The sequence below is a fragment of the Poecile atricapillus genome, chromosome 3, assembly GCF_030490865.1.
Source record: "Poecile atricapillus isolate bPoeAtr1 chromosome 3, bPoeAtr1.hap1, whole genome shotgun sequence".
In the NCBI taxonomy this organism is placed as follows: Eukaryota; Metazoa; Chordata; class Aves; order Passeriformes; family Paridae; genus Poecile; species Poecile atricapillus.
This window is the reverse complement of record NC_081251.1, coordinates 32,053,128-32,077,998: the sequence shown is the minus strand read 5'-3', so window position 1 is coordinate 32,077,998 and position 24,871 is coordinate 32,053,128. Positions and strand designations below refer to the sequence as shown.

At 38.1% G+C, this 24,871-nt stretch overlaps 1 protein-coding gene across 1 annotated transcript in view; it reads left to right on the top strand.

Annotated features, from left to right (window-relative positions):
• IMPG1 (interphotoreceptor matrix proteoglycan 1) overlaps nt 1–24,871 on the top strand; it is a 54,171-nt gene that overhangs the window by 23,694 nt on the left and 5,606 nt on the right. Inside the window, exons 10-14 of the mRNA XM_058835639.1 lie at nt 1,307–1,560; nt 3,008–3,084; nt 3,893–4,394; nt 20,313–20,878; nt 21,652–21,871. Coding sequence (XP_058691622.1) covers nt 1,307–1,560; nt 3,008–3,084; nt 3,893–4,394; nt 20,313–20,878; nt 21,652–21,871 — 1,619 coding nt within the window. The remainder of the gene's footprint in view (nt 1–1,306; nt 1,561–3,007; nt 3,085–3,892; nt 4,395–20,312; nt 20,879–21,651; nt 21,872–24,871) is intronic.

The window sequence follows — 24,871 nt, the reverse complement described above, 5'->3', positions numbered from 1 at the left end:
AGTAAATGTTTTTATCTTGATGTGACAAGTGAATTGGTTGTGTTCTGCCATAGTATACAATCTGTGATATAAAGTGTCAGGTTTAGCTTTAACTTTAATCTGAATGTTTCATGTAATCAAATTTCGTCAGGATGTCTCTTAAAGAAAGAAAATGTTTAACCTAAGAAAATTCACATTTATATGACTAAAGATTTATACCAGCCATATACTGAATGTGAAAAATAAGTAAGGAAACTTTATATTCAAATTTTCATTTTTGATCTGCTGTTTCCTAGCTGTATTCCCATGTACACAATATTTCCAATAAGGATGTTGAATTTGATTTGTTATCTCCATTATCAAACCAGATAGAATAGCAAAGAGACCAGTTACTTGCTTGATAAAAGGCAGAGAGATTTTCACTGGTAATACAAACAGCTACAGAGTCTATTGTTGTTGTTGCTTAAAAATGCTTCTGGGGAATAATTTGTCTAGCATTTTCCCAGAATTTCTCTTTTGCTCATGCTTTAGAAGGAAGAATTGTCTAATGTGTTCCCTGAATTCTTGCAATGTCATATAAATGCAAATGCATAGCACATACTAAAGTAAAGTTCTTCTCTCTAGTTATTTGACATTGTAAAAAAAATAACATTGTGGAATAGAAATGTTTACAACATACTCATTATTTTTCATTTAATTAGGTGAATTTATATGTATGATGTATTGAAAATGGTGAATATTTGAGATTTCTGTTAAACATGAACATCTAGGGAGAGGCCATACACACCCACTTGGACTTGGAAAAGCTAACTCCCATTGTGAAAAAGTGCTTTGCTTGCCACATTAGCTTGCTGTTCATAGAAAAAGACCGAAAAAATTGTCTCAGTTATGATAAAGTTTTTGCTTATCTGCAATTTTATGAACTATCTAATCCCTTTTCATAGGTTCCTGAATAATTAATGCAATTATGGCTTCTAATAACCCCAGTGTGCATTTATAGCTGTTTGAATCAGTAGTCAAGGACTTCAGACTACATTAGAAGTTCTACAGATTTCTGAGTAGTCATATTAAATTAGATTATGTTAGAAGATTTTTCCAGTTTTCTTCAATGTGGGAGTCCTTATTAAAAGTTATGCATAGAAAAAAAAAAAGGGGTTAGGTGAAGGAAACATAGTTTGAAGGTGACAGTCTCATTAGAAATAAGTAAATTTGTATTACTCTTACAGAAGATAATATGATTGCACATTTGTTTGTTAGTGTGTAAAATCGTTTCTCAGCCAGTGCCTGATTTTGCTGCTCTGGGTGTTTTTACCTTTCCCTGGTGCAGGTCAAGCAGCACAGTAGCACGATACGTGGTGAACTTTGAGAGAGATGGCTCAGAAACCAAAGGCACAGCAGATGACATCTCAACTATTGGATCTAATAAGGTTGAAAGCGAAAAAATACCAATTTCTCCAGTTGAAGAGAGGGAAATATCAGCAACTAAACTGACAGTAACAGACCTTCAGCAGCTGGTTGCCACTGCACTCCATGAAGACCAGTCCCTGCCAGTGGACCTTGGAACACTTCAGTTTACTGATGGTCAGTAAAGCAGGTGGCAGGTGCCAGGCACAAGCCTGAATCTTGCCTTCCCAAACTAATGCAATTTCAGTAAGGTGTCCTTTGCTTCTTTAACAGATTTTCATCTGACATAGCCCATTCTCCTTAGTGTTGTATAGCATCCAAAGGATGTAGGGAAATAAGTTAAATTTTATAGTAAAATGAGTCTTTATAATTATACAGCCTAACTTGCAACCATATCAGAAGTTTTTTTTTCTTGGCTTTTTAGAAAATCTGGATATTTTGCACACCAAGATCATTAAGAGGAGAAAAATAAAATAAATACTATGAATATTCACTGTATCATTTTAACTTCCCAGTATGGACAGTCTCCTTTCTTTAACAAGAAAAAGTGAGATCTGCCCCTAACATAAAATTAGCTTTCTGAAAGCTCTGTCTTGGTTGTAAGAAAACCATCTAACCTCTCAGAAACATCAGGGAGATTGACACCTTAAACAGCATTTGATCCCAAGATAAAATCAGTAAGGATGTATTTCACTCACACTGAAACACAGAAGGAGTGCAGAAGACAAGCTGGGTGTGAAAACCTCAAGCAGAAGATGAAGGTCTGCACCCTGTTCAGTAATCCAGCTAATAAATATCCCTTTCTAGTTTATCAAAGATTTTTGCAAAGCTAACTACTTTTGGGGAGATGCATTAAAAAAGAGGGAAAAATAATTTTAAAAAATTTTTTGTATGCATATTTACTGAAACAACCTCAAAACCCATACTGAATTTTAGCTACAGTGTTTCATTTGCAAACAGCAGCCTTTTCTTGCCAAAAAAATTTATTCAGTTGAACTAATACTTTCTGTAAGAATAAAGTGTCATGCTTTAATGTAGATTAAAAGTTCCAAGAAAAAAAAGAACACTTCAATAATAAATATTTTAATCAACTTTCTCCCAGTAGTTAATTCTAATAACCAATTTTAGAAAAAGCAGTTTGCATGCAAGTACTTTTAAGATCTCTGAGAGATGAAAGGAGCAATTTGAGCGCTAAAGCCAAAACACTGACGTTAACAGTGGTGTGGACTCAGGGTAAAACTGGAATGACTTTAGGCTTAATGATCACAATATAATGAGTCATCATAGCCCATGCGGCTTTAACTGAGGGCTTCACACTTCAGGTGATTTTAAGCATTCCTCCTTGGTTCAGCTCTCTGCAGACCTATCTCATTTATGCTAAATAAACCATATGAAGAATAGTGTATAAAAAAATTGTTTCCTTCATAATGGTCTTTTGAATGGGAATTGATGCTTTTTTTGTCTTAACATGGATTTTTAAAAACAATTTTTTTGATGCACATCGTTTAAGTACTGGGGTTTTTTATTGAGTTTATGTGTTTAGATCAATTTTCAATGTGCTGATGATGCTGAAGTGTTCTGTGCTACCTCTCTCTCTTTAACATTTTTGATTTTTTTTTTGCAGAAACTATTATACCACCTAGTGATTTAGACAATGATATTCAAGGTGTGGTCACTATTCCTCTGGCAGGCCCTGATTTGGTAGGTTAATAATGTTTTTCATGTTTATTTATTTCTCCACAGGAAAAGAAATTAAACAGTGCTAAGAGGTACATAAACATACAAAAAGTTCATTATGCTAGAAAACATATATGCCTTTTGTACATGCTGTAAGGATCAATGCTGTGCTGTTATACTGTTTAGAGCATTTACAGGTGAATATTACTGCTTTGATTACCTTTTCCAGGTTTAATTACAAAGTAAACAGTATCTCATCAGGTTTGTAGTAGATCTTAATGACAGACAGAGACCAGTTTACAGGGCTAGTTAAGGTCATCTTTCTTTGCTCATTTTTTAAATTACAGGCAATATGATTAGCATCACATGCCAAACATTTTGCACATCCTATTACTTCATAGTAGCCTTCCAGTATCTGAAGGGGTCCTAGAGGGAAGCTGGAGAGGGACTCTCTCAGGAACTGTAGTAACAGGACAAAGATAATGGGCTCAAACTGAAAGATGGGAAATTCAAGTTAGATGTACAGTAGATGTTCTTTACAGTGAGCATGGTGAGACAGTGGTACAGGGTGCCTGGAGAGGTCAAGGATGCCCCAGCTCTGTCAGTGTTCCAGGACAAGCTGGATGTGGCATTGACCAACAACCTGGTCTAGTGGAAGACATCACTTACCATGGAGGGCGGGGTGTGACTAGATGAGCTCTAAGGTCTGTTCCAACCCATAATATGATTCCATGTTAGCTATTTTCTAGCTCGTGTGGCTAAAGATTATTGCCTTTTTAGCAATGAAACTCAAGCATATTAATGAAAGGTGCTTTTTCAAAACTTTTTTTAGGAGGAACTCCCACTAGGTTATCCCAGTCCAGCAACAGTGGATCAAAGAGGAGATGTATTTGTTGATGAATTTACAACTGAAAGCCCTGCCCTGAGTGAAGAGATCAGCATCCCTGAAGAATTTAATAATTTTATTACATCTGAACCTGATTTTCCTACCAAACCCTCTAGAGAACCATTCCAGGACAGATACCCATACACCCAAGTTATTGCTACCGACCACCCAAGCATCACAGTGCCTTTCAGTGCTCTGGGTAGCACCAGCAGTCCTCCAAAATCAGAGGATTCCTATTTGCCTCCCCCAGCAGATGATTCTGCTGGCAAAGACTTGCTCACCGACGGCTACGAGCCCCCAGTGGAGCTGGCCATGGCAGGAAGCTTCACCACACCTGATCTCCTGCCCACCAGAGAGGGGGAGAGTGAAGCTGAGGAGGGGCAAGAACTGACTGATATAGCAGAACCTCCTTTCAAGGAGGTTGACCAAGACAGTCTGTCTGAACAAGGTAAGCCACAAGAGATTTTTATGTAAGAGGGAGTAGGAGAGCTCGTTGTGACACGTACAGTCACATGTCAGAGCAATAATCATTCCTTTCCATTGTGACAGAAAACTTTCTTTCACAACCAAAGGTGAAAATATGCATTTCTGGTGGCCTCTTCAGCAAAATCCTAATGCACCTTAGTTCAAGGTTGTCAAACCAAACAACAAAAGCCTTAGGAGCACTTAGTATAGAGTATTATGGTAAAATTTCAAAAAGGCAGAGCAAAAGGACGTGTCAAGAAGAGAAAAAAAAAAAAGGAAGTTCTAGTTTAACATTAAAAAAATATAGTTTCTTAAAACATGGAAAGTAAACTACTTTGGGCTCTACAGACAGTTGTGGATGATAGCAGAGAGAGTAACCTGACATAATTTCTTCCAGGCAAAGAGTACCATGGATCAGAAACATACAGGTCTGATTAATGTGAAAATTTTTTTAAATTTCTATTTTCTGTATTTTTTATTCCATTTTATCCATGCAGTAGGCAAGGAGGCACCCATCTATATGAGGAAAAGTATATAATAAAAGAAAAAAAGGATATATATACTTATGTGGAGAAAAGTCTGGATAATGCAGCTTTTCAAATGAAAATAACATGATAGACACATTTTCCACAGCCGACTCTGCAGACTAAAGAAAGTTCAGACAAAGATAGTAGGGTCAGCTTTGTGGCACAGGCAATTTAGGCTTTCCCCCAGAACAGCAAAATATCTGTAAGGCTACAGGTGCCATCACCTCCACCAGCAGCTACAAAGCCATACGAGCCACTGTGTGCAGGTAACTGGATTGTGCAGGGCAGCAGCCTCCACTGGCAAAGCAGCAAAAGCCATGATTTGGAGGAGTTGCCCTCCATCTGTCCCAGCTCTCGTCTGCTCCCTCTCCAATCCTGCTCCCTGGCCTGGTGTTACCATCTCAGTGTTAGGTCAGTAAATGTAAATTTTATTTACGCTTCAAAGCCTGTGCTTCCTGTGTAAGATGCAAGAGGTCACTACAGGCACAAGGGAGGAATTAGTTCTTGGATGAATATTCATATTGCTTTGTCTCAGATTTTTGACTGACTCTCTCAACAGAAAAGCAGAGAGCAGGTAAGCACATCATGGGAGTCAGCAGGAATCTTTGATGTCCTCACATAGTCTCTAAGCAATACTAAAAAAATCTGGAGAGGAAAAACAAACAAAAGGCAAATTCAGCGCAAAATTCCAACAATAGGCATTAGCTTGCACAGCAATACTCAGTGTTTCTGCATCTCTAAGAATGTCACACTCAAAGCTTGAAAGCTTGCTCCCTGCTGCAGGAAAGTTCCCTGTTCCCATAGGAGGTTCTTCTCTGTCCCAGTTCAACCAGCTCCCTCCCTGCCCAAGCCTTGGCCTTTCATGTCCCTCCTGTACGTGAGAAGTCTCTTGAAGTGAGAATACTGAACCTTCCTCCCCCTTTCAAGATGTTCCTCCTTATCCAGCATGTCCAAAACCAGCAGGTGTCATCCCTGCTGCCTGGCCATGTCCTGTAAGGCAAACAGGCGATGTTTGCAGAGCTGATTGGAAACGCTCCCTGCATGGCGATAACATCCTTCACAATGGACCTGCCCAGCAGAAGTGTGGGAGTGGGGAATGCATCCAAGCATCCTACAGCCTGTGGGACTGCTTGGCTGGATCCAGTAAATAACTACATTAGCATTTTAGAGAGTAAAGGATGTAAAAGGTGCCAGTTGGGAACACACAGCCATCAGCTCCTGACTGGGATGAGCACAGCATATTTCATGGTCATATTGTCGCGCGGTAGTTAATGCACTGAATATAAACTTCCCGTTCTATAATCTTGCCTTTATACACAGAGTTCAGAAATGAGAGAAAAGCAAATACTTTATGATTAGCAGAGTGACTTAAAGTTTAGAAAAATCACTTCTTACAAGAATCTGTTGTCAAATGCTCCCGAAAATAATGTTTATGATGTAAAGTTTTACATGCAACTGTTCTCAAATGCATGCTGAGAAGTCTTGTAGTGCTACTGATAAAAGCATAACATACTTTCAAATAACATTCATTATAACTGTGAAAAAGTGTTACATTTGCAGGGAAAAGAAAGTCATGCATTTTTCATTCTATCCACTCTTTGCGTTAGGGACTTGATGTCATAAAAACTGCATAAAGTCACATATCTCTTTCCCAATTTCTTAAATATCTCTTGCCTATGGGCTCCAAATGGCTGAAGAGAAGAAGCAGAGGGTCTTTAACTCACCTGTACTGACCCCTTAAGAAATTATTTGCTGCATATTTAGGTTAGAACCTGCCAAGTTGCAAAACAGAACAAAATTTAGAGCTGTAAAAAAAGCCTCCCCCAAAATAAGGCATCCTATCTTGTTTCTCCTTGTTGAACAAAAGTTATGTCTAAAACAAGCACCAGAGTATAAGAATTCCATCATTATTTCTGCAGCTGAGTGGCAGGAGAAGAAAATAATTGTTCCTTGTCTAAAAAGTAGGGATGCTGTGTTAGCAATGATTCAAAGCTGTAGCTGTTTTCTTAAAAGCTTATAGTACACAAAAGCATACTACATGCTTAATAGTCAGGAGAGCTGTTGAAAACTTATTTATTTTTTAAAATGTATACTCTTTACTCTTTAAAACTTTTTTCCCTTTTTAAAGCTTTTTTCATTTCTGGCAGTCCTGTGTGTATGGTATTTCCTGTAGTGTTTTAGTCCCTGATATATTGTATATTTCATGGGAACTGATAGAATTCAATGTGGAAATTCAGGTTTTATTAAAGTCAGCAGTGTTAGTACTATTAATTTTAATATGGCAAGCGGAATCTACCTGGTACAGAATATTTCACACTTTGTTTCTGGCTTCACTTCATAGCTGCTCTTCTTAGTAATATGAAAAAAACCAAACAAATTTTAAACTGTTATTGGTGTGAAATGGCAGGAACTACTCAGGCAGTGCTGTAAAAGTTTGGACAGAGAATTAGGGTCTAAACAGTTGTCTGAAATTCTACTGTATTAGTTTTCAGCTGTTTCCCCACCCTACTGCACAGAAGATGGAGCACATTTTCTTCATCATATGATTAGAAATTTAAATTCACTCTTCTTTATCATGAAAGGAAAAACTGGCTACCAAAAATAACATAGTCTGAGATTCTTTTAGGTATTAGCTCTGTTTCGGAGGTGGACTTCATTGCATTGGTTGTCACTTGTGTGCGCTGCGGGCTGGACATCACTACAGGCTCCTGAATATTGAATGTCCATGTCCTGCACCAACTACTTTAATTGTACATGCCTGAGGTCACTGAGAAAGTAATAAAAACATTTCTTTCACAGCTCCCCAAAAGATAATCAGCCTCAGCCTCACACACAAAAATATAGGGAAAGCTCTGAATACAACATCATAAAGGTGAGCAAAAACAGGAGAGGGATGAAGAGTCCATGAGAGGTTTCCCTTTAAGCCATGCAAGAATGGGATTTGCCAGGCATGGGCAGGCAGTGGGAGGGATGAGCCAGGAACAGGAGTGGGGTCTGTGTAAGGCAGTGCTGTGATAGCACAGTTCTGCACAGTGACAGTGTCCAGGATTAGAGCACCGTGCTGGCCACATGGTGATGGCAGCTAATCCACCCCTTGCACTAGTCCAGAACCAGCAGGATGATGCCAAGCTGTCCTTAAAGTTAGCTTAGTGTTCTGAGATTTCACTATAGAGTTAGAAGAAAGCCTGTGGCACAAATTTCCAGAGCTCTTGTTGAAAAGTTCTGAAATGCCTGCGTCAGATATCACTATTTCAACATCTGACACCTCAGAAAGGTGTTATTTGTTTGTTTTTCTATAGCACCTTTAAAATCTTGTCTATTTCTATTTTCCATTTACAACCAGTGCAAAAAAAAAAAAAAGCATTTTTCCCCCCTACTGTCTGAGAAGATACATGATCAATTTTCTCTAGCATTCTTCTTTCTTCTTCATATTTCAACTTTCTTCTGGAGTTAAAAGTCATTAACATTTCTTCTGTAGAGTTAAATTTCTTTCCTTTGCAGTCCTCCTGTGACTGTCTAAAACAGTATGATAATTCAAAAGTGAAACAATTTATGTAATGTATTAGACAGACATTATTTTAAAAACCAAGAAAATTTCAGCAGTAAAACAAATAATAATATTTGGCTTCACTAAACAGTAAGAAGAAATGTATTTTGAATTTGTTTTAATTTTGTTTGTTTTAATTGTAGCTACTAACAAATTGTACAGTCCAGGTAAATGTTTATGCCAAAATCCTGGCCATAATGGAGGAGGCATTATTTCTGGAGAAGTTGTTGCAAAAGAAAACAAAGCTATCAATAAAATCCTTCAGCTACTCAGATGTACTGCATCTATGTTTGAGGAGCCTGGGTCACCCTCAGGCTCTCAATAATCTCAGGGACAAAGACTCTGCAGGGTTTATTGCAGGGATTTTTTCTATGAGAAGAAACCACTGATAAGAACTACTTGATGGTCACATCTCTTTTTGTGTAACTGATAAAAGCCTCATTAATTATTGCCATAATTAATCTCATGTTCACACAAACCTGCTGTAAGTTGTCCCCATTAATATTATCCTGCTACCCAACAGTTAATTAGGTGGCACACTCTTCTCTCAGTATTATTCCTAGAAATCTCTAGGAAAAAAAACTCCTTTTTTTGTGTATTTGTGGATTCTTTCCATCTCTGGTTCATCCTCAGCTGCCTAAGCACTGTCTTTGCATAGCACAGTTTTCTATTTGGCATAGCCAGCACCGTCACAGAAAAGAAAACCCCGCTGTTTCTTGCAAGAACCTCTCCGGATATTCCCAGCATTGGAATTCAGCCATTCTTTGTGCCAGGAATGCTCACCATTTTTTCACATCGATGGATATAGAGGGTAAGAGCTCTCTTGTTCCTTTGAATATTTTTATGTTTTCCTTATGTTTTTTTGGATCATAAACTGACAGGACTTTCTTGACATTTTTCCCCATCAGCTTCTCTCTGTGCCCTTCCACTTGTTTCTTGCTGCTTCAGAAGTGCAAAGAATGGTTTTTGTGAAGGTTGCCTGATGTTTGGAGAAGTGAACAGGTGGGTCTAGCAATGTCATTTTCTCAAGCACTTTATACAATATTCAGCAGTCTTGAAAGTTGTGAATTGAAGATGAGGCTGAATAGAAGAGTTTCAACAGGCTCATATTAAGATGTGTTGGACTGAAGGAAAAGTTTTGATCAATTAGAGCTGCCTACCCAGAGTGTTCCTGAAAAATCCTAAACATATTAGAATAAATTATTAGCATCTGGTCAGAATTTAATGGTAGCATTCTGCCCAGCTGTCTCTGTGCTGGGAACAGCAGGAGCAATCGGAACAGAACAAAATCTACATCACGTCTTCAAAACATACTTAAAAATGCTGAAATGAAATTACTAATCCAAGCGAAAAAGTCTGAGAGAAAGTGAGCACTATCTATTTTTCCAATTTAACACATGACTTGTTTAAATTATTAAGCTATCCAACCACTTCTGTTTCACTTTAAGGTTAAGCTTTTCTTCCTTCAAATATTATTTCTTATTCATGACCCTCCGAGTACACAATACAAATGAACCAAAACAAGTGATAATTTTCTTTAAACTCAATTGGTAATTCCAGTGACTCATTTAAATGACTGTGTGAAGTACTGAAAACAATTTATATTGCTGCTAAGAAAATTTGCTTATCCAGATGCAAATCTTCTGAGCCTCTTGTATAATGAAAAATTGTAACACCTCGCTGTGCACCTATGAAAATAGCAGGAGAACAGACCTCAGTGCTCCACCACTTGTTCAGTCACACTTTGTAGTCAAACCTACAAACCACCCATAATTCTTCCTCTTTGTTACAGTGCTTGAAGGAGCTCTCCCTCCAGGAGGGATATGTGTGTGCTGCTGCATGTGGTCTAATTCCACTTTGTTCCAGAAAATTAATTTTCTTTAGAACTAAAGGGCTAAAAACTTATTTGAGGCAGTTTACAGTTTTTAGACATTACTGCAATAATTCTAATTGTCTAATAAAGGGGAAATATAAAAGGCAGAAATAAGTTCAGAATTTGAAGAGCCAGTATCACAAATAATTTCAATACATTAATTGAAATAATAAATTCTAATAAAATGTCCTGAATAAAATTAATTTAAAACCCCTGGCCTTTGCAGTAATATAATCAGAATGATATTTTAAAACAAATAATACAGATTTCTGTACTGGGAGTGTAAGGTTAACATTTGCCATATCATAAATGAATGAAACTAATGAAGTTTACATGTTGTGTAGTCCAGTTGGAACAAATATTAGGCAAAGTTGCACTGCTGAGACTAACACACCCTAAATAATGCATTTCCCTCAGTTATTAAAAATCCTTGGTCTTGCTAGAAATGCTGGGTTTGAAAAAAATTGTGTTATGATCAAATGGTAGTAAAACTTTGACTTTCTAAATTATTAATCTCCTCTCTTTGGAGAATTCAATATCCTTCCAGCATAGCAGAGTCACCTTGACCTCAGCCTGGAAATATTTTTAGTCTGTTCCCTGTTAGAGAAAAACTCGTGCCACCTACATTGGCCTGGTACAGACAAGTTGTAACGTGGGTGCTCTGAATCATCTCTGCTCCATCATCTGCTCAATATCTCAATGGAATTGTGTGTCTCTGTCTATAGAGAGGGCCTGGCCTTCCAACTTTAATCTTCTCAGCCACCTTGAGACGCCTTACATAGGTAGCACTAATATCAATTTAAGCTGCTTGTTAGTCAGTTTGAAAAACGCTGTAGTGTTTAAAACTAACAAACAAAAATACATAAAAATCTTAAATGGAGACATATTTGCATTAATTTTTGTACTAAATTTAATGTGATTCATGTTTATGTATATTTACAACTTAAACTCCTGTCAGGGGTGTCATATGATTTTTGGTTTTAATTTGAATGTGCAAGTAATTCCTAACTTTTGGTTAAAGATAACATGCAGTTTTTTTCCCATAAATCCTTAACATTTCTTTCTCAATTAAATTTTCTATAAAGTTCTGTAGAGGAAAAAAACTTAATTCAATTTCAAGCAATGATATTCAGGTGTAAATTAGAAGGAGACAGAAGTTTCACTCTCATTCTGTAGAATGGTTAGATCATTACATGCATCAGTAAGAACATTTGTAGAATACTGGCACCAATAACACAGATTTACAGTCAAAATTTTATACAGGGTCAGACTTTCCTTTAATAACCGTCTTTATTGCCATGCAGTTTGGAATAATTATATATATATAATAATAATGAATGGGCTTTCAAGTGGAGCTGGAGCAGTGAATTTTTGACACAGAAAGGCATGCTGGGATTGACTGAGAGAACAAAAAGTATTATTCATAAATGGCATCTTCATAGCTGAGGACTTCCTGAGGTCCAACTTTCAATAACAATGGCCATAGTTTTAATTTGTCTTTCTAGAGATTGAAAGGAATGAAGTTGGGAAAATAACACATTGCAGTCATTTCTCCTAAATGTATATGTAACCTAGAGCAGTGGCTGAAGCCCTGGTTAAACTTGTCTTAAATAATTCAACTAAGCTCCAAGTTCCATTCTCATCCCTAGTCCATACCATTTACATCTATATCTACACCTAGCTATCCCTATATCTTCTCCATCATTTCAAAATCAGGCACTGACACTTCAAAGTGAAACAACAAAAATCAAAATTATGCTGAATAAATCTTGAAGAGTTTCACAATATGACTACATGATACTGCAAAGCTTGAATAAAAAAAATTAAAAACAATAAAGTAGTGTGGCTTGAGGACAATGCAGGTCTGAAAGCATCAAGGCAGATGATTTCAATGGGGAGAGGAGAGGAGAGGAGAGGAGAGGAGAGGAGAGGAGAGGAGAGGAGAGGAGAGGAGAGGAGAGGAGAGGAGAGGAGAGGAGAGGAGAGGAGAGGAGAGGAGAGGAGAGGAGAGGAGAGGAGAGGAGAGGAGAGGAGAGGAGAGGAGAGGAGAGGAGAGGAGAGGAGAGGAGAGGAGAGGAGAGGAGAGGAGAGGAGAGGAGAGGAGAGGAGAGGAGAGGAGAGGAGAGGAGAGGAGAGGAGAGGAGAGGAGAGGAGAGGAGAGGAGAGGAGAGGAGAGGAGAGGAGAGGAGAGGAGAGGAGAGGAGAGGAGAGGAGAGGAGAGGAGAGGAGAGGGAGTCAGCATCAGCTGCAGTTACAAAAACAATTCTTTTTTTCCCCCCTGCTGGTTAAAATAGGCTTTGCCCTCTTATTAACAATTCCTTTAAAAACTATGGCAAGAAGCTTAGTGTTAGTAATACTTAGGAGTCCTTTCAGTGGCAGTGAAGAGATTATTTTATGGACAGCTCACTAGTTATTCTGTTCCTATTTTTAGTTTCCCATAAGTTCTATGAGCAGTTAGAGTAACAGTGTTTCATCTTTGTATTGTCACTGCTACTCAACAATTGGAAAAGTTAAATGAAACTCAGGTACCTTAATCCAAATATTTTATGTGAGAACAATCCCAAATAGTCACTTTACTGCTGTTTTTTGAAAAACTAGCTTATGGCATAAGACCTCTGCACCCCAGCGTTACGTGAAGGTCTCTTGAGGGATTGCACACAAACCTGAGGCTGATGGCTGCAAGGACAATTTTACCGCACTGTGGTTTAGCATCCAGAGCTCTGCCTGCCCCTGACAACCGTGCTCTGGCTGTTCTGGGCTGCTCAATCCAGGCACGATGGGTGCATTTAACCAGCCAAGTCTGCACTGAGGCATCTGGCCCAAGGTCCTTTGCAACAGCAGTAAGATTGAAATGTATTCCTACAACAAAACATAAAGCTGGAAGGATCTTCCCACTTAAATATCTCCTATCTCTCTCTCATAAAGTCACATTTTCAATTTCAAAACTTTGAGGAAAATCAGGCTACCTACATCCAAGGCACGATTTAGAAGACCAAAACACTCCTCATTCTATAATTTCATTCCATGAATTGTTTTCCCATACAAGTGACTACATTATACAAGGGAGGAAAAAAAGTATATTTAGTGTTTTCATTTTTCTTGGCAAGTCTTAAAGTGCTCATCTGATGATGACATTTTAAGAGAACCGCTGGTTTTAACTTTCTAATTTCATGTTTTTCTTTTCTGTTTTAGGTCCTTGGTCAACACATTACTTCAATTTGTATCATGTAACTTCTATTTTGTTTTTTGTTTTTACCATTTTTTAAACCAATAAACTTTGATACAAAAACTGTCTGATGGTCCCATAATCTACAAAAATTTGCTCTGATTTTCTTCCTGTTGCACAACCGAAAAAAATAGAGAAAATGGGCAGGAATTTAGAGGTTACTTTAAGTTCTGAAGGATAAGCATTTTAACTTGTCAGATTTTGTTTCCAGCATTCCAAAGTAAAATAAATCAAAAAGAGTATTCGAGGTTCTCCATTTGGGATGCTCTAAAGCTATTACGGTGTCATGCAGCAGTGTTTGAGGCATTTAGATGGATGTCTCTTTATGTTTCCAGGTGTTTGTAAAGACCCAGGCTGTTTTCACACAGATCTCATTATTTTAAACTCATGAAAGATATGTTTCAAATTTAATTGAGAACATTCAACCATGGGAATAAGAGATGTTAAATCCTCCTGAAGCTGTTGTTTTAAGGAAGAAGTTTCTTATTTGGTTTTGATTCTTATATTCCTTTGTAGAAGTTCATTTCTCATTGTAAATTCACTGCTGCTTGGGTTTGCTTCCAAGACCTTTCTTGTTTAATACATATTTTAATATGATATTACTATGGTAGCAAATAGTGCAGAACTGCAATACAAAATATCTTACAATGCCTAACAGCCATGGTATCCCTGGCCTTTTTTAACATGTTTTCCTGTAAATGTACTTACAAATCCCCTTATTTCACAAGAGCATTTTGATCTTGGTTGCATCATTTTTTAGCAAGGAATTTACTCAGAAAACTAATTTTTAGAGTGCTTGAGCACTAGCATGTAATTTTATCTGGCAATCTCAGTAGCAGATGAGGTAAAGGTTCTTTAAATTATGAAAGCCACTTGTCACCTTATGAAAATAACCTACCACTGACCTACTGTCCATACAAGGTATCTGATTATACACCCCACCTGTCTGTATAATATTCTTATATTCTACTCAGAATTTTGGGTATTCTTTAAACAACAGCTATTCCTGTATTGTTTAAATTATATTTGCATTTCTGAAATGCTTAATCCTCTAAAACTGCTGAAACATGAGAGTGCCAAAGACAGTCATTAAGGTTCAACATCAGTTTTATCAGCACATGAATTTGACACAGGTCTATAAAGTAAGATTGCTCAGATAATAGTTATCTGTCGTATGTCCACCTGTTGTACTTAAATTATTAACTTGAAGTTGAAAGTTTTTCTAAAAAAATATTAAAAGTATTGATTTCATAGTTTCAAACCTTTACAGAAAGTCTTTTTCAGAAACCTTTTGCTTGAAGTAACAGAAGTCCTTTATAAAGGAATAAATGGCAATCTGAATTACTATTTTCAGCCATGCTATGGCCAATGCATGTGAAAACAATAATCATAGAAAGAAGGAAATTTTAATCCTGCAAGAAACTGATATTTCAGAGGGCTCTTACAGGTACGGTGAGCAAATGTGGAAATTGCTTAAGGCAGATGTGACTCCCTTCTGCAACAGACTGACTTCCATGAAGTCTAGGGGAGCTTCCATTTCCCATGAACAGATGGATCAACCAAAATACTGACCCTCAGGCATTACGTAAAGATAATTCTTTATCTCTACTGAAAACTTTGTGTGAGTTGAGTAAGACTGGCTAAGTTGCACCGGTGAAATGCTTATGGACAGTCAGACTGTAGTGAGCTGCATCATTCTGCTGCTCTCAGGAGCACTTGGCTACGGTTGGAGAAAAATTGCAGAGCAATAAAAGTAGTCAGGGCTTGGCTTTGTTTTTAATGGTTTGCTCTTAATCTTTATGCGTCTTGAATGAACACGTGAAGAGTTATTTGTTTTTTATTTCTTTAGTCACTGCAGAAGTAAATAATACTACTGACCTCCCAGAAAGAAATCATGGTTAAGATCCTAATGAGATGAGGGCAATGTCATAACTCAGTTTGGGAGCACACATCCCAAATCAAACACACAGTCTGTTGCCCTGCACGAATTATTTAGCTAAGCAGGAAAGTCAATAAAACAGGGTTGTTGGGTACTGAACAGAAGGTTGGCCTTGATACCCATGTGGAGATAGCAAAAGAAGCATCCTTTGTTCATAATGAGCATAGACAGGATTAGTACACTTTGGTTGCTCAATGCCCTGAATTCTCTAGTGGTTTAGATTTTCAGGTCTTGATTTCACGAATTTTATCTTACTCTTTCTGTTTTCAATGTCAGGTAGAAGTGAATAGTCCTGAGAATAATTGGAGAAGATTATCATTACTAAGCAGCATTTTATTAAGATAGAAAATACTCTTGTGACATCATGTGAGAATAACATTATTTGCATCTTTGATGCTGAGAACATTGATAATGAAGCACAGCTGCAAGGTATGGAAATTTTCAAAATAAGACAAAGGCTTCTATAAGTTACACAGAACACCACAGTAGTGGAGCAAGTAGCAGAGCTAGAGCTGAGCTCTCAGCCTGTCCTGTGGAAAGTTAGATTATCAAAGAGCTCCAGTGTCAATGCTCAGGAAAAAAGTTAATAGAGAAAAGAGTTTTTAGGGCTGGAGGAAAGATGGTGTGCATTCCCACTGAACTTAGGTTGTCTGGAGTCAGTGGAGAAAGTGTTCTATGGATTTATTGGACATTGAACCTCCCTTCTGTAGGGTCCATGCAGACAGAATGATAGTCTTAGATCATTCAGTGAGAAAGATGAATGTAATCAGTAATCATGTGTTGGGAGACACTTGTGACACATTAGGTTAACGATCCTCTTCTCTTAATTCTCTTAATCTTCACATTACTTGTGTCCTAGTTAAAAATTAAAGGCCTTGAACATAAATTCAGCACTTTGTCTGTACACAGCAGTCCTGCATACCGGGATTTAGTGACATTTCAGGCACCAACAAAATATCTAAATTTGAATTCAACAGTTACCTTCTATATCCTGTACTGGTATCAGCAGAGCTGCACACGAGGTGATTCTTATTCTGTATTATGAACCAATATCTTAACTGCACACTTTTCCCTTTGGTTATTTCTTTCAGCTAGAAAGTATGCAAATATATACATAGATATTGTACCACTATAACTTTCATGTACAGAACATACCCAGAATACTGACCAGTGGACTTGGAAAATATGTCAGTGCTTATTATGCTCATGAATGAAAGGAAATGCCAGGACCTCTTGATGTATAACATTCTGAGCCCGCTCATTAATGCAAACCCACTAGGAAAATGTCTCATGGCAATTTGACCTTTCCCAAACAATTACTCCTTATTCATGGTCAATTAGAAGGGCTTTCCTCACTTAAAAAAAATATGAGGACCAACTAAATCACATACCTAAAATAAAGTTGTTGAAATGACAGTTGATTTTTTTTTTCTGATAAGTCAAATCTATGTATTTCATTCCCTCAGCAGGGAATAAATGCCTACATGGAAAACTCCTTTTGCAAAGATTTAATATAATGGGCACAGGAAATTGCCTCTTAATTTAGTGTTTTCATGTCTTTGCCAATGGGTGTTTGATTTTTGATACAACACTCTCTGTACAATACTCTCCTGCCTTGGCTATGCAGTCCAAAAACAACATCTGGGGAGTTCACTGGAAAAACTTTGTGGGAGGTTAAGAGGTGGCTGAAATTTGAGTTGCGGTTTTTATTGCAGACATCAGCTTTTACATCCATTGTATTGTTTAACCTTCAATGTGGTTACTCTGAGGGTATATTTCATTTCAGTGTCTTATTTTGTGCCTTCTCTGGATTCCCAACTCCTGAATGATAGTGCTGTAGACTAAACTTTATGTTGAAATTAAATATGCTGAGATTGAGTGTCTCAATCTTCAGAGTTTGTACTTGTAGAGGTTTTATAAAATAATTGTCTTCTGATGTGAAAATCTCATCTACAAAGCAAATTGGTGAGGTTTTACAAATAATTCCTTTATGATGAAAAATGCAACTGTAATTTGTGTTCTGTGACAAATTTTTTCATACATTTTTATGTGCATATGAATTCACAGATTCATAGAATAAGTTTGATTGGAAGGGACCTTTAGAGGCCATCTAATTTAACCTCTTTACAGTAAAGAGGAACATAAACTAGATTAGATTGCTCAGAGCCCCATTCAATCTGACCTTCAGTGTTTCCAGGGATGCAGTACCCACCACCTCTCTGGGCAACATGTTCCAGTGTTTCACCAATCTCATCATAAAAAAAAAGTGTCTTCTTTACATCTTGTCTTAAAATCAATATATATTGATGTCATATATAGAGCAAACATTTTAAATGCAAATGGTTGGGATTTTGTTTTTCATTTCACTGACTAGCAGGTCAAGGGAGGTAATTCAATTCTGAACTCCACTCTTGTCACAACCCATCTGGAGTACTCTGTTCAGCTCTGGGCCCCCCAACACAAAAAAGGCAAGACCTGAGTCCTGAGGAGGGCCATGAAGATGGTCAGAGGGTGGAAGCCCCTCTCCTATGGAGACAAGAAAGAGTTGGGCTTGTTGAGCCTGGAGAAAAGAAGGCTCTGGAGAGAGCCTTATGGAGACTCTAGTACCTAAAGGGGGCCTACAAGAAAGTTGGACAGGGATCTTTTACAAAATCATGTAGTGACAGGACAAAGGAGAATGGCTTTAAACTGAAAGTGTAGATTTAGGTTAGCTATTGGGAAGACATTCTTTACTGTGAGGTTGGTGAGGCACTGGAACAGGTTACCCAGGGAACATACATTGTGAAGGCTCCAATCCCTGGAAGTGTTCAAGACCAGGCTGGATGGAGCCCTGAGCAAGCTGCTGTAGTGGGAGATGTCCCTCCCCATGGCAGGGGGGTTGGACTAGATAGAGTTTAGGCTCCCTTCATCCCAAACCATTCTATGATTCTGTGAAATGTCTAGGTCTTCTATGTTTCATCCATAGTTCTTAACTTCTTAGGATTGAATTTTATTGAAGTCTTGCATAGACAGAGGAAAATCTTGATAAAACCAGCTGCAAATCACTGTACTGCTGATTTCAACATGTCCCTTCTTGCAGCAGTAACACAACATTTGTTAGACAAAGAACAGGTCAGTTATCCCTGGGTTTGGGACGGGTGCTGTGCCCCTGTAGGTGCTCAGCAGCCCTTGATGTGAGCCCATTTACTAACAGGAACCAACACAAACTGTTGGGTCACTTGCTGTCTGTCTCTTTTAGCTGGAGACACAGCGATTGCTAAGAACTGGCAGCTTATGAAAACAGGTGATACATGCTCAGAGATCATCTTGCTATGCCCTCAAGGCCTTATAAGTTACTTTGCTTGTAATAAGAGGATGCCAGAAGACCTTTATAGTCTATGTATAGACCAAATGTGGATTATATATACAGCTATGTGCCAGGCATGCAGTATGTACAGCTGTATATATCTCCCTCAAATTTGCTGCAATTTCAAAGACACTTCAGTACATATTTCTCCTGCAGTTATCTTTCTAAAATATAATCTGCCTAACAAATGCCATCACAACTGTAGGCTCGAGTGTGTGCTCTCGTGCTGAGAGAGATGTCTGTGGAGCTGCAAGCTCATCCCATCAGTAGATCATCCTGCATTAATGCCTCAAGCACTAATGCTAGCAAAGCTGTTGTGAGTTCTCTTAACTGATAAGTGACTCTCACTCCTTATCAGCATAACAAGTAATAGCAAGAGCTTTGTAAACAGAGAACATCACTAGGCCTTGCTTTTCTAATCTGCCCAAATCCTTAATCACAGGAGAAACACGAGGACATGGCAAGAGAAGAGCTTCGAATGAAATGAGGTGGCAGGACAATTGCCACCTCATTCAGTCAGTGATATTCCCATTGCAAAACTTTGCTCTCTTTTCATATTTTCATCGGCCACTGGGAGGAAGTTAGCATGTAGGAAAAGGAAGAGTTCATCACCAGGAGAAAAATTTCTTTTCTTACTGCTGATAAGTGATTTTGCCTGAAGGGGGCTGCTAAAAGTTCCACGTGAGGAATGGTGTATCACTGGAAAAGGACAAAGTCACCAGTTTGAGCAGGTGGCTGTTGGTGGAGGCCATCAGTTATTGTGAAGCCATTGTGGCCAGGTAGCTGCAAGCCAAATTCAGAGTCGCATTCCTGGCACTTTATATTGGATTTCAACTACAGTTATCATATATCCTAGATCCATGCCATGCCCCAATGGGAATATCATAAAAGTTCTGCTTTAGGTGCAGTAGATGGCTTCTTAAGGTTTGAATATTTTTTCATTGCTGCTGTTGTCTTTTGGGTAAATTGACACAGTTTGCATATGGAGGGCCTTTATTTATTTATTTATTTGTAATCACATTTTATGATTACTGGCAAATAAGAGCTTTAACTTTTCGCAGAGGGAAGGAGAATTTCTCTGGCATACAAGTGTTCTAAGCAGAGAGCTCAGAGCTCCAATCTCCCTTTTCAGACAATATAAACTGACAGTGTGATTATGTACCTTCAGAATAAGAATGTGCTTTAGAGGCTCAGGAAATACTTGCCAAGCATAACTATTAAACATAGAACCCACAGAAATCCTATCACTCAAGCATGTGTATGAAGTATTTTATTCCAGTAGTCCTTCTTGGTGATGGCGTTAACATTTTCATATTTAGATAGTGTTAACCTTGTTGTTAAAAATGTTGCAGTGGAAATACCATATACATGTTTTTTTCCATGTTTGATGTTTTTATGCTTGCTTCAGCATAGCTAATTTGGTTTTATCCTGTTTTACCTCAGCAGTTAAGATCATGGAAGAACCAGAATCATCAGGTGATGACATTTTTGTTACAGCCAGCACTTATGAAAGGTTGCCTTTCTTTACTGGCCCAAGTGATGTCTCTACCGTGCAGCCTGGAGCTGTTATTACAGATGTGCTGCCCTCAATAGCACCGCTGCCTGCAGCCACCAGCCCATCCTACAGCCCCTCTGAGATCATCGAGCAGTCCCTCGAGTCACCAGATTCCTCAGCTCCAGCCCCTGAGGGCGTTCCTACGGATGGCACCGGGATGGGAGTGCAGGACATCGCTGCTGAGCTGGACCAGATGGGCGCGGTGAGCACGGCAGCGCTGGACGAAGGCGAGCAGGGCAGTGGTTACATCTCGGTGCTGACCACCGAGCCCGCAGAAACCACCCCAGCACCGGTGCTGAAGTATGTAACAACCAGCACCATGACAACTGCAGCCAAAGGCAAAGAGCTCGTGGTTTTCTTCAGCCTGAGGGTAACCAACATGCACTTCTCTGATGACCTCTTCAACAGGAGTTCGACAGAATACAAAGCACTGGAGCAACAGTTCATGCAACTGGTGGGTGAGAATCAACTGGAACAACACGTGTGGTAGCTGGGTGCAGTTTAAAGGAATACACTGCAGTGCACGGTATTTTAACAATACTAAACCCTACTAGGGTTCAATCTGATAAGCTGTATTTTAAAGGATCCATAAGCCTGGGATGCTCTTTTAGAGTACGAAGACAGAGTTTATGAAGTCCATGATGAAAGATTTTACTTGATCAAGAAAACTCAGATACACGCCTAGCATATTATTTAGCTTTTTCTTAGATCCACGTCAACACTATAGCAGTGCTGATTATATCTGAGGCTTGTGTCTGCTTGCTGCATTAAAAATAGGCTTTTAAAAATATATCATAGCATAGGCTGTGATTAGATATGGATTTTCCCTGTTGGTACAATAGGGCACAGGTCAGCTCAGTAGCATGTCTATTATACTATGCCCTAACCTGCCTGGATTGAATGTTTGAAAATAATTAAAGTTGGCTTTTGAGTGAGGTAATTTTTTTCTCTTCCAAATGAATAAACTTCCCAGCTGCTATGCATTTCATTACAGGGGAAACTGCTGCCCATCCATCTCAATACATTATTGAGAAAAGAGCAGAAATCCAGAAGAAGATACTGCTAAAGAGAAAAGTTAATTTGTTGGTGGGGCTTAACAGTTCTATTAAACTCAGGGAAATAAATCTGTGATGTGTGTACTTGATAATGAAAATTGACTATAAGAGAAATTAATAGCAGGTAGACGCTGACAGTAAGTTAAAATAAAGGCAAATCTCTGTTTTGCAGCTCCTTCCATACCTTCAGTCCAACCTTACAGGTTTTAAGCACTTGGAAATTCTCAACTTCAGGAACGGAAGTGTGATTGTGAACAGCAAAATGAAATTTGCCAAGACAGTGCCATACAACATCACAGAAGCAGTACACTGTGTTTTGGAAGATTTCTGTGATGCTGCAGCCCAGCACCTCAATTTGGAGATTGACAGCTATTCCCTGGACATTGAGCCAGGTAAGATTGCATTACCAATGTAGGTGTAAAATCAAAATTAAACAGACAATCTTTTTTCAGACAGTTACAGCTTCAGAAGTATAACTATCTTGGAAATAAACACATTAGCAATAGTCTCCCAGTGATAGAGGGTAATAAGACAAAAAAAGATGTTGCAAATTCTCTGCAGAGATATTTTCATACTGTAATGAAAAGCTGGGTGGAGCTGTCGGGCTGTGCATGTTCACCAGCTGCTTTTCAGAGACAGAGTGATCTCTAGAACAAGTGCTGGGTGAAGACAGGTATAAGAAAAACTCGTGTGCAGTTCCCAGGAGTGGCATGCAAGCCTTGCACTGGAGCATGGAAACATAATTTCTGATGATTATTGCAATGTTGTAAGAAAACAATGGTTTACAGCATCATTAAATCTTTTTTAAAGGGATACAGCATTCAAAACAAAAGGAGACAATATTTAGGAATAATTGGATTCTACAGATACTCACTAATTGGAGCATGACTTTATGTAGTACTCCATAGATTTGTAATTCTAGAATCTCTCTGGATTTATATCTTTCAAATACGTCTGTAGTCTTTGTTAAACAGTAGAAAGTCAGTAACTACACATCTGGACACTGTTCTTATGTCAACAGCTTAGCGTTTTCAAAAACTACATTTTTTTTTATAAAATTGAAGCCTGAATCTATTTTCAGGCTCTGGTAATTTTTTCAGGATTGAATTTGATTTCATTGTCATGGAGAAGAACAATAGCAAGGGTATGCAGATGCCTTCAGGAGTTTTGGTTAAGCTGTCTGTTTATGTACAGCTCTATGGCAATTCTGGAACAAAAAACATTCATTTACAATTCAGGCAGACAGTTTCTAACCAGTTTTCATTTTACATATGTCTTTGTAGTCACTAAAAGCATGGGCAGCTTGTGGTAAAGAAAGTAAACAAGATCACAGTATTCTAGCCTTCAAATACTGCCATGATAAACTGCTGTTTGATGAATAAACTATTAAATTAGTTTATTATATGGAAAGTGAACTTTGGGCTGTGATTCATACCCTGCTTTAGTTATAAATTTTAATTAAATAAAAACTAAAATAAGAAAGATCTTAAAATGCAAATTCAGAAAAAAATTAAAATCTTTCATCTTCATCCGATATGCTTTACTGATGTGGTATTTCAACATTAGTTCAAGAAAACAGAGTTTATTACAGAGGGTTTGTGGAGAGAGTTGTTTTTTCAAGGCTTATAAGCAGTAGTATAGAGTCAAAATAAAAGAAATTGTGTTTACAAAGCCAGTATATTCCAGTACAGGTATTTCAAAGCCTGATTTCAGAAAACAAACAAAAAAATAAACCCCAACCTGTGTAGCAAGTTAAGGCAATATAACCAAATCCCTCTTTATTGTGAAACTGAGAGCCATCTAGTGGCAATGATGTTCTACCAAAGTGAAAACACGGATGGGAACTAACAGTCCCAAATCTGTATCAAGAGTCAGCAGCTGCAAAGGGCTGATGACACTGCTCATAAATAATACCATAAAGAAGGACTTTTAAAAATACGAAATATTTCTTTAATCTAAATGAAGTGAAAACAGAAAATATAACAAAGTATGCACATATGTGTTAAGGAAGATGAAATATTATCACAAAAACTCAGCCCAGCCAAAAGCTCAAGCCAAGCTGTACTTGTTGCTGTTCAGATGTGCACACACTCAAAGTCCAGGAGCAAAGGACATATCAAATCAACATGCACATTGTTTATAGCAAAGGGAAATGGTGCACACTAAAACCCACAGGTCAAAATTTCAAAACAGGAAATAGCCATGAAATTATAGAGGGATTATAAATGGACAGCTCTGACATATTCATTTCTACCACTGCACCATATCCCAGTGTGTGTCTGAGATTTCCCCTATAACAAATGCAATCCTCATTTTTCATTTAAATTAGTATTATTGAGCATCTGGTATACAGGGCATGAATGGCTGCAGAAGAAAACTTTCAGCCCAGTTATAAGCTGCAATATTCAGCATAAATCTTCCTTTTAAATTACATAATTATAAAGGGCCACATAGCCCAGCTCATACCTATATATCTGTTCTCATTTCTTGCTCTGCTCTCTTTTCCTAGTTGGTCCACTTTTATTTTATTTCCTTTCTGGATTCATACATCTTACTGGGGCTGTTTGATGGCAAGAACAGGATTTTTATCCCCTGGTCTGCTTCACATTTTATGAGACTTTTTACTTTGCCTTCTAAGGTTTTTGCCCCATGGTACACAGGAAACAGGCTCCATAAGAAGAGAAAGGTGGATGCAGCCCTCCTCCTCCTCATCTCATCAGCACAAGTTGGGTTGAAGGGTTGAGCACTGGGTTAAAATCACTCTTTCTCGGTCTTGTTTTTTTAATTCATTACTAGTAAGAAGCAAAGAATGGGAAAGGAATAGCAGGCTTGAGTAACAGCTGTCTCTGATTTGGGCCTTCCCATGAACATCAGGAGGGTTCTTCTCCCTTAATCTCACAGAGGCGTCCCTTACTAATACCCAAAATACAAAGCAAAAACCCAGCAAGCCTTTCCAATGTGAACATACCACAAAACAACAAAACATAAACAAACAAGACAAAAACAAACAAACAAACCCCAAAACAACAAACAAATAAAAAACCCACACACAAAAAACCCCTACACTGCAAGGCCTGTAAGCATATATTTTCTTTGGAATTTGACAGTGTTTCTACACTGCAAGTCTTAGTATTGTGCAATATTCAATAATCTAATTCCATTCCTCTGTCATGTCCTAAATTATATGTTTAAGACCATTACAGTTGAAATTATTTCTCACATATAAATAAGGCTGTAGCACAGGATCTGTATGATGATAGCACTCACAGCAAAAACTGGGTAAAAACATCCAAATGTGAAAAATCCTTGTCAGTGAGATGAAAACAAACCCACTGCTTAACAGTGATGGGGTAAATCAGTGCAGATGTCAACATGAACTTGCATGCTTGGTG